The sequence below is a fragment of the Dipodomys merriami genome, unplaced genomic scaffold (assembly GCF_024711535.1).
Source record: "Dipodomys merriami isolate MVZ:Mamm:240054 unplaced genomic scaffold, mDipMer1.0.p SCAF_19, whole genome shotgun sequence".
In the NCBI taxonomy this organism is placed as follows: Eukaryota; Metazoa; Chordata; class Mammalia; order Rodentia; family Heteromyidae; genus Dipodomys; species Dipodomys merriami.
In genome coordinates, this window is record NW_027203270.1 from 30,436,714 (window position 1) to 30,447,500 (window position 10,787).

At 47.5% G+C, this 10,787-nt stretch overlaps 1 protein-coding gene across 1 annotated transcript; it reads right to left on the reverse strand.

Annotated features, from left to right (window-relative positions):
- Positions 1 to 5,439: 5,439 nt before the first annotated feature.
- Hoxb1 (homeobox B1) lies at positions 5,440 to 6,785 on the reverse strand. The gene is made up of 2 exons (XM_070026865.1): positions 6,206 to 6,785; positions 5,440 to 5,768 (listed from the first exon to the last, which is right to left on the reverse strand). The coding sequence occupies exons 1-2, from the start codon at positions 6,783 to 6,785 to the stop codon at positions 5,440 to 5,442; spliced, it is 909 nt and encodes a 302-aa protein (XP_069882966.1).
- Positions 6,786 to 10,787: the final 4,002 nt, after the last annotated feature.

A 10,787-nucleotide genomic window follows, 5' to 3' on the forward strand; every position in this document is an offset into this window, starting at 1 on the left:
TGGGGGGTGGGGGTAGGGAAACAGAATCTCCAAGATGTCTGTCTGCTTCTATCATACCAATGCCAACAATGTAGCCTAGTGTAAGAAAGTAGTAGGAAAAAAATGTCTTGTGAATATATGAAATAGAACATCTCTACTGAACTCTCAACTCTGCATTGACTATAGGCAGCATGGTAAGCTAAAAGAAAAGAGGGACCACACAGAAAACTAAGTTGTAGTTCAGAACCTTTGCCCTTGGTTACTCTAAATCAAGAACTTGAAGGGCCTGCCTTGCAGACTTCATGTCCATCTTCCCATAATGCAGAAGGCAGAGAAAGAATGTAAGAAGTCAATATAGCTTTTCTATTGTACAGGGGGACTGGTAGAGAGCAGAGGAAGGAGGAGGTATCGTCCAGACGACTTGGGTGTCCTCAGTTGCCAAGAAGAAAATTCTTTCCACTAGTAGCCTCATGCACTGACAAGAGATCAAACAAGTCATGAATGTGAAATATGACATATTCAAGATACCCTCAGACTATAAAAAGAGAAGTGAGATATATATCTTTTTTATTATTATTATATTGTTATTATTATTTGCCCATCCTGGGGCTTGAACTCAGGGCCTGGGCACTGTCCCTGAGCTTCTTTTGCTCAAGGTAGCACTCTACCACTTGAGACACAGCACCACTTCCAACTTTTTCTGTTTATGTAGTACTGAGGAATTGAACCAAGGGCTTCATGCATGCAAGGCAAGAACTCTATCACTAAGCCAGTGTCTGAGCCCTAATAAATATTATTCTATAGAGATAATACACATAAGTATATAAAATAAAAAAAGCAAAAATATTATTCTAGCTCATACTTAGTAAGGCGTGTTTCAAACATTTTACAAATATTAACCGGTTTAATGCCAATATAAGCCCTGAAATGAAGTGCCAACCATATCCAATTTAATAAACAATGCAACTGGGCACAAGAAATTAGGCAATTTGTCCAATACCACAAGGCTAGCTCCAGGCAGGACTTTGACTTGAGCACAGGTATATCAGATATCTTTCTAACCTTATTGGACTTCCTTTGTGAGCCAGCCTCTTCTCCTTCATCTCAATCAGCTATTCACAGTTCTGAACCTCCTCATCCAACCTCTCCACCCTGACTCTTGACCAGGCACTCAGAGGTATTGGCACAGGGAATAACAAAGAAATCCTGGAATTACAAGAAGAACTTCTGAGGAGTTTTACTCCCCCCCCCCTTCTTTTCTCTCATCCAGAAGATCAAAGGGATTCACATTGAAAGAACAAATGCTAAGGGAAAAAAGGCAAATAGGAGAGGAAACATTCACACTTGGTTTGAGAAACAGATGGTGCAAAGAGTCTGGGAGAGGAGAGACTTGAGTGCCCTCCAATTTTGGCAGCTAGGGGCCAAGAGGAAGTACTCCTCAGAAAAGGTGACAAACTTTCAACCTAATGTGTATATATGTGTGTAAATTTTTGGTTGTTATTAGTCCATGGGGCTTGAGCCTGGGCTCAAGGCTTAGCACCTGGGCACTGTCTCTGAGCTTTTTGGTCCAAGGCTACAGCTCTACCATTTTGAGCCATAGCTTCTAGTTTTGGGGTAGTTAACTAGAGATAAGGCTCTTATTTTCTGAAATCCTCAGATCTCAGCCTCTGGAGTAGCTGGGATTACAGGCATGAGCCACCAGCACCTGGATTAAAAATTTAACTTTTAAAATATTGTTTAAGATCTGATCTTTATGAATGGATCCAAAAATTGTGGTATCTATACACAATGGAATATTATACAGCCATTAGAAATGACAAAATTTGCAGGGAAATGGATGGAGCTAGAAGGAATCATGTTGAGCGAGGTAAGCCAAGAGCAAAGAGACAAACGGTACATGGTCTCCCTGATAAGTGGATGTTAAATCCAAAATGTTAGGTGATACGACAAAATTAACAGGACTTAAGAAACAAAAAACTTCTGCTCATCTGGTCGAACCACTACTAAATATCCCCATGCTGCTGATCACATGTACAGTGTATAACATGTGAACACCGTTATATGTTATAGACTGTGATAGACAATTTGCTCCAGGAAAGTTAGAATGAACTTGTGACTTTAGCTGAGCATCATTATTCCACAATACTGTGAAATTCGGGAAATTATGTAATCACTTAATCACAATAAAAAAAAAAGAACCTCGGGGAAGGTAGGGAGGGAAAGGATGGTAGGGGGAAAACAATGGAGGGGGGTAACAATGTTCAATAGGAAGTGTACTCATTACCTCACTCATGTAACTGTAACCCTCTGTATAGTATCTTTACAATAAAAAATTTAAAAAAAGATCTGATCTTTAGAAGGCTTTCAAATTTTACTCCCCAGAAGACTTGAAATGGAACTTTATATATATATATATATATATATATATATATATATATATATATATATATATAAAATCTTATGGTCATCCATGATTTGGGTCAATTGGAGCAGAATGGGTTCTTGATTATCATTCTGTCTTTTGTTACTTAGGATAAGAAAAATATACCATGAGATTGTTTTTCTTTCTCCAAATAAGTATCTTCTGTTGACCTGTGTGGGGACTCTGACTGGAAATAGCATTCTAGCAGGAGAGAGCAATGTCTTCAGTAGGAGACTGCATCTTCGCATCTAAGAAACCTGAGTGTGAGGTTCAGATTGACTGTGGGTTATTTTGTGCTTGCCTCTGTGTTAATGAAGAATTGATTTGCCCCTCTCCCTTCCCTGGAGAATCTGATGCTTCCTTCTGCCATGTATGACCAAAAATCAAATGCTCCACACTTCCTTTTTCTCCTGTCCCTTCTACCATTCCTTACCCAGGTCATGTTATTCTGTCAGAAACCTAGCTCTGCCATCCTTGAAGTCCAGCTTTACCTTGAACTCTGTTCCTTCCTCTTCTATCCTGTCTAAAGGTTGGGGGGGGGGGGAAGAGAGCCAACCTTTGTTGGAAAGTGCTATTGAATGGCTCCAAACAAGGAGAATTTTGTTTTCTTAGACACTTGCTCTGTCCTCTCTGTCAAGGTGACCCCTTTGGGGAAGTCAAGCTTAGTGGCAATTTCAATTAAATGCAGAAAAGCAACTAATAGATTTTTTTTTTAAGACAGTGGGCAATAGAGTAGCCCCTGGGAAAGCTAGGCTTCCCTTTGCAAGACATTTTTCCTCTCCAGCTGGGCTGTGCAATTATGGATGTACGTTGCCTCTGGAATAACGTCACCGGTTTCTCGGAGGAAGCAAATGCTCAGCAGTCCTTTTCGCTGTCTTCCTTTCAAAGGCCACAAGTTAAAACAGATGGGACCTAGGTAGGACAATGCCCCCCGGAGTGCTGTCCTGGCTCTAGGGCCGCAGGCTTCCTTTCCCCCCTCGCCCCCCTTCCCCGCAACAAGAATCAGAATCAATAGACGCCCCCCACCCCAGCCTAGAGCCTCATCGCTTCAGCACCTCGGGGAAGAGCTACCCGAGCCCGGATCCCCGACCTCTGCAGACCTAAGTTTTGCTAGTGGGACCCGCAGAGAGACAATAGCTACCCTCTGGGTGCGCCGCAGGCTTGTTTGGAAAGCCTAGAAGCGCTTAGAGGTAAAAAGGTCAGCTTTAGAGCAGAGCGACCGGATCTCGACGGCCTCCGCCCATGCCAGACTTTGTAGCCCTCGGATTACCCGGTGCGCCTTCTCCAACCACCGCCACAATCTCTCTTTTGCTAGTCCCGCTCCGCTAGCCATCCTCCCCTGCCACCTTCTTCCAGCCATCCAGGCCTGGGAGACCGGTCAATCGCCCTGAGCCAGCCAGAGCCGGGGTAAGGCAGAGGTACAGTGGGGTTCCTGTGTGGAAGGGCACGGACTGGAGGGAGGGTGCTGGGGAAGGAGGGGAGATGTCAATCTGTGTGCCAGTCCGGAATTAGGCAACAATCCATCCTGTGGCTTTCTCTGAGCAAGAATGAGGGCAAGGAGCACCAGGCAGCCCAACCTTTGCCAGCTTTACTCCTTCAGAGCTCCCTCTGTATACCAGGCCCAGCTCTGGAAAGAAGGGATGGAGGAAGGGAAAGTGAAAAAAAAAATCGAGTTTACCTGCCCCTCCCCTTACACCCTCTTTTTGTCCTCTTTCCCTTCCTTCCTGCTCTTCTTTCAAGACCAGCTTACCCCTCCCAGCTGGGTTCCCTGGGGAGACTTCCAGTGAGCAATCATACTGTTACATCTACATGGCCCAGCTCCAATTCTGCTTAGGCCCGAACCCAGGAAGTTCTTCTCTTTCTCCCCCTTGAGAAAAAGCTCGGCTCTTTCCAGCCCAACCAGCCAACAGTCTCATGGTGTTAAGAGGCCTCTTCTACCCCTAGAAGGAGAAGCAGAGGCGGCAAGATAGAGAAGGAAACAGCTTTTATTGAATTGAGGTAGTTAGATATACAGAAAGAAAAACACACACATGCACGCACGCGAACACACACACACACACACACACACACACACACACACACACACACACACACACAAACCTGGCTTGCTTGGGGCCTGAGTTTCCCATATACTCTACTTCACTCAGAGAAACACTTGTCGCTGCTGGGAGTTCTCCTGGTACCTGGATTTCCCTGGGCTGACTGATTCCAGGAGTAGGGACAGAGATGGGAAAGAAGTTCCTGGAACTCCAGGAGGCAATAAATAAGGATGGGGGTACAGTGGGAGAGTGCCTGCTCCTTCCTGGCTGAGACTTGCTCAAGGCAGTCCTTGTGCTTCATTCTAGAAGTCTCTGAAGTCTCAAGTTCCACAACACTTTGGTGATTTAGTGATGAGGTCGCTAGTGGGAGGGGCCGGGTTTCAGAAAACAACCTCTGCAGGCTGCATTAGTGCAATCGAAATATACCAGGCGTTGGTTCATAAGGTTACAAGGGAGAGCTTTTTGGTCCGTCACAAGGCAAGCTGATGCTATTGTAAGGACTGTGGTGACTAGGTTAAGGATTGGTGATAACATACCTGCACTCAAACACATCACACACAAGCAAATCCGAAGCCTTCTCTCTATCCCAGGCCTACAAAGAGGAGTTGGGGTAGGAGTGCACGATCTAGTTCTCCAAGCTTAAAGGCACTGAACTGAAGTTGGTAGGGGAAGAAGGAAGAATCCAGGGCGTTGGGCTGGCTCCCACTCCCACCCCAGTGGATGCCAAAATCAAAGGCAGAGCCCTTGCCTTCATCTTTGACAGGTTGGGACACATCTCCGAAACTCTCAGGTCCCTAGGATCCCCAGCCATCAACCCCCCACTCCCACCCCATGCCCAGACCTGGGAAAAATGTTTTCCCAGCTCCTGCTCCCCTTCCTTGGACAGCTATGAACTGGCACCCTAGCCTAAGAGAGGGTCACCAGGGCAGTGAAAGTGGGGAGAGCCTAGATGGGGGTGCTCCAGTGGCAAGAAGAGCCCCTGTTCTTTGGGAGATCGGTTTAGGAGGTGATGGAGTTGGGCGAGGCTTCGGGGGAGGTGCATGTTGACTGGTCGGAGGCCTCTCCCACAGCCTCCTTGCAGCAACCTGGTGGAACCAGGGGTCCCCGGCCTCCTTCTCGCTCGCGCTTCTTCTGCTTCATGCGTCGGTTCTGGAACCAAATCTTGACCTGCGTTTCATTGAGTTCCAAGGTGGCGGCGATCTCCACCCTCCGGGCCCTGCTCAGGTACTTGTTGAAATGGAACTCCTTCTCCAGCTCCGTCAGTTGCCTGGTGGTGAAGTTGGTGCGGAGGCCACCTGGAGCGCCCAGTCCCAGCTCCGACACCTTCGCTAGGGGTGGGGCGGGGAGAAAGGTCGCTCAGTTCGTTCACCTCTTTCTCCTCTCCGCTCCCCACCACTCCACCCCCACCCCACCCCAATCCAGGCTGTACTTCATTTACTGTCCGGTCCAACTTCAGCTCTCCATGGGGAGAATTGGAGGCAGCCATCCCCATACGTCCAACCTCCCCTGCCCCACTTAGTCCTGATCGCAAACTGGACACACAGAGCAGGAAATAGGATAAGGATGGAGGACTACTCTTAGGAGGTTACCCTGCACTTAACTGCGCGGGAAGATGAGGAAAAGGGGGGGGGGGTGATCTCATCTGATCTGAGACCCACAGACTGTACTTACCTGCCTCGATCAGAGGGACTGAGGGAGAAGAGGCCAGCCTCAGCCACCTCAGTGCCGGGCATCTGAGCTGCCTTGGACCACGTTTGAGCCCTACCTGTCTTGGGTGGGTTCCTCTTAACCTTCATCCAATCGAAGGTCCGGGCCGTGGGCGTGCTGGAGTCTGAAGGGCACGAAGAGTCCTTGTCCTCTGAGAGGAGATCTGCATAGGCTGGTGCAAAGCCCGCGCTCTGCTCAGTCCCGTAGGAGGGCTGCGGTGGAGGGTAGGGCCCGGGGCCAGGCCCACTCACTCCGTAGCCATCGGGCAAACTCCCTAGTTGGGCCCCGTAGCTGGATGGTTGAAAATAGCTTCCTTCACCTTCTGGTGGACCCAGAGAGTAATACTGAGAAGGCCCGTAGCTGGGGCTGCAGGCGGCTGGGGCGTACCCCGAGGGTGCAGAGCTGGCAAATGGTACCCCCAGAGTTGAAGGCTGCTGCTGGGCGGGATAGCCCGAGGTCTGCTGGAGCGCTGGGCTGGGCAGCCCCCCACCATAGCGACCTTCTCCTGGGTAGCTGTCAATGGCTGGAGCCGAGCTGGGGGGGAAAGAGGCCGGGGCGCTATGGGCGCTGCTGTAAGCGCTGGATCCCCGATTACAGAGTGGGTAGTCTAAGAAGGAGTTCATCCTATTATAGTCCATGCGTAGGCCGCAAGAGGGTCGGCCCGTTTGGGGGAGACACCCTCTTGCCCTACAACCTTTCGGCAGTATGTCACAGCCCTGAGGCTTGCATCCATGGCCTGAGCCAGAACGCCTGGGCCCAGCGCTCCCCTAGGAAAAGAGTAGGGAATGGGGGTGGGGGGGCCCACATGTGATCTCTCCCAGGCCAATGGGCTAAGCGGGCCAGAGTTTGGCAGCCCCAGCGCCCATCCATCACCCCCCAAACATTAGCATGACAAAGACACTTCAATCACCCGCAGCCCATCCATCTGAGAGTGACGTGGAAGCGTCAAAAACATCTTTCTTCAAAGACTTTTGGAAAGAAGGGACCAGAGGGGGGGGGGGTTAAAGTTGGAAGAATATTCAAGACTTCCCTCCCTTCCCAGCCCCCAATGCCTTCAATAGGCCCCTAGATTATTAGATTTGGACAAATTCAACCCAGCTGTCCCTCACTCTTCCCACCCCTCAAAGATGCCCCCCCTCCCCAATACCTAGAGATGGGTGAAATCCAGTTGCCTACTTTGCCCAATTGGGTTTTTACTGTTTCTTTCTCTTGGGTGATGGGCTAAGACAGCCGGGTGAGGTGCGTTATCTTGGGCCAAATGGATGACTGTGAAGGGAGGGGGTGTAAAAACACCTCAGGGTGTGAGGCAAGGTCTAAAACTCCCAAGAAAGCCTTCATTAAGTGAGGGGTGGGAAAATGGCATTTCAAGGAAGCAAGACAGGACTAGAGAAATGTGAAGAGGAGGGTGAGAAACGCCCCATTTCTGGCTCCATCTCTCTACATGAACGCTCCCCCATCCATTTCTTTCCCTCAGCCTCTCTTTATATTCGCTCTGTCTCAATCCATCTCTCTGTTCGTCCATCTCTCTCCATATTTATATTTGTTCTCCACCTATCCATCAACTCATCTCTCTAGATGTATTTATCCTCTCTCTAGCCATCCATAGCTGTAGCTGGTTCACTCACTCAGACTTAAATAACTCCTTATGTCTCTCCAGAGAGCAGCAATGAGCAGAGCAAGGTGATGTTCACAGGGGAGTGAAGAGGAGGGGAAATTGTATTCTTTTTCCAAAGTATTTGAAGCTAGTGGAGATCTTGCATTCCTCTGGTTCTCTCTCCTGCCCTCTCTCCTTCATCATCCTCTATCTCCTGAATCTAATACTAGTTAGAGATGGCCCAAATTTCCCACAAATGTTCTAGGATAAAGTGAGTTTGCTCAGAGAAATGAGAGATCCATGCAGAGGCCCTTAGTTAGTGAATACCAAGAGTGAGAAGCGCAGCTTCAGCCTTTTCTGCGCTGTCTTATTGGGTTAGGGTTAGAGGGGGGAGGGGAAAAGGAAGTGCCTTTCTCACTCTCTCAGTCCCTGGATGGGACTGGAAGAGTTCTTAGGTAGAGTCCATTGATTCTTCTCCTCCTCCGGACTCAGGAGACAAGGGCTTGACGCAACCCAACACCCACACTCATTTGTAACCTGTCAGGGTGTCTGCCTGACCGGAGGCCTGGGGCCTGAGCTAGGGCAAGTCCAGGAGGGCAAGAGTTCAGGGATGGATCTCCATAAACAATGGAGCTCAGGAGAAGAAGAGGAAGCAGGTGGAACAGGTTTCCAGGAAGGGCTCTCAATATTTCTCAGGTTTCTTTGAGAATGGGAAGGGTAAATACCCTCATCCCTCCAACAAGGGACCTCAAAGTTGTCTCTCTTAGTCTCTTTCTGGCTTTCAATCCCCCTTATTGTCCATGTCTGTTTCTATTGTTGTCCCTCCTGCTTTGTATACTATATTGCCAGAATCATACGACCTTTCTCTTCCCTGAGAAAGTGTGAACTGTGTATGCTTCACCCTCTACTAAGACAGAGTTTGAAGTACTTCATGGAACCAGTTTCTTTCCATCCTCACAGGTACTCTTTAGACCCAAGCAAACAGGACAGAGGGAGACCAGTTAGTAACTTCCTTAAGAGAGAGGCTATGGGGGAGGGTGAGAGAATGTTTCCAGACAAACAAAGGAGAGGAGCTTTGAGATGGGGGCTTGGCCTGCAGAGAGATTGAAGAGAAAAGGATTTTGGAGATGGGAGCAAGCAGATTCCTTTCTGCTTTCCCCTTTTTCTGGAGGAGAGTTTGTAGCTGCTCCCAAATCTTTTCTCTTATTTTAAGATGCTGTCCACAGAAGACCAGACCCATGGATATAGGGAGCTGGAATTTGTCTTCTGACCCTAAATCTGAGCTAGGCCTATGTGTGACTTTGGACCTGCTTCATTCCTCACCTACCTTTCCATCATCCCAGAGAAAACCTTCCCACCTCACCCCTTGGCTTCCTAATGAAAGGGACCAATTTGAGATCTAAAGGAGAAAGTAAATTCTAAATCAGTATAAAAAAGACTTGGAGCTGGGCCCTGGTAATCTGGGAATTCTAGCTCCTCAGGAAGCTGAGAGCTAAGGATCACAGTTTGAAGCCGGCTAACACAGGAAAGTCTGTGAGACTCTAATCTCCAAGTAACCAGCAAAAAGCCAGACATGGAGATGTGGCTCAAGTGGTAGAGTTCCAGCTTTGAGTGAAAAAGCTAAGGGCTAACTGCCAATCTTTAAATTCAAGCCCCAGTCCTGGAGCTGGGATAGGGAAAATGCTTGAGAGTTGCAAGTTGTATTCCCCTTGGAACAGCCGAAGTTCATCACTAATGACAGGGAGAAAAGACTGAGCCAGTAGTGCCCCAGATTGCACTGGTAATGGCAGTGATTGCTTTGGCCTTAGTTCTCCAGATTCACTGTACTTACTAGTTCATCCCCATGTCTTCCTACATTCCTTGTTACAGTAGGCACATTAAAACTTTCCAAAATTCCTGCGGGTCTCAGTCCCAGCAGAAAGGATTGGAGGCAAGTAATACAGGTTCTTTAGGTTCCCAAGGCCCCTTCTCCTTTAGATGCTTCACTGGCTGGAATACCATATTGGGTTTCCTGGTTGGTCAGATGAAATTCACCAGAGAGGGTCTGAGTGGACTCAATATCCAAATAAAAATTGACTCCCTAGTTTGTATAAATCTGCTTACATTTTTAGATAGGAGAATGTAGGTATGATTAGAACTAAAAAATTATATTCAAGGGTTTGGGTCCTTATGCTAATAATGCAGACAAACTATTCTAAGCAGAATAAGGGTATGTTAAAAGTTTACATTTTAGATTGTGGTCTTTTCTTCAGAGAAAACTACTTGGGCTATTTAGAGATTGGTAGAAATAATCTAACAGCTCTTTGGCTAGGACTCAGGTGTCTCCATTGACTCTCCCCAGCCCAAATTTTGGGAGGCCAAACCCAAGATCTAAGGTTGAAGCTTCTGAACTAGAAGGATATCTAGAGGATTTTAAAATTTCTTCCACTGGGGCTGGGAAAGTGGCTCAGAGGTAGAGTGCTTGCCTTGCAAGCATGAGGCCCTGGGTTCGATTCTTCAGCACCACATAAGCAGAAAAAGCTGGAAGTGGCGCTGTGGCTCAAGTGGTAGAGCACTATCCTTGAGCTGAAGAGCTGAGGGACAGCACCCAGGTCCAGAGTTCAGGCCCCATGACTGGCAAAAAAAAATAAAATAAAATAAAATTTCTTCCACTGTGAGAGATGGCTTTTTGGTGCTTTGAAAGAAGGATGCATGTGAACTCAGTGTTGTTCTTTGAATGTGAGATTATTAAACTGTCATGAATCTGATTGAGAACTAGACTGTGTGGCGCATATTGAAATGGGATGAGCATGAGGCTTGGCACTGGACCACTTGTATTCAAGTCCTAGCTTAACCATTCCTTAGCATTAGGTCCCTGGACAAGTTTCTTGACTTGGCTTAGTTTCAGCTTCAGAGAAGAAGAATGGATTTAATACTGTTTACTTTGCTGCATTGTTAGTGGGATTAAAGCAAACAGGAAAATATAAACCACAGAAAACTTTATAGATGTATGATAATAACATTACATGCACATTTTGAAATAGTGTAAGTCAGCCTTCTGTTTTTT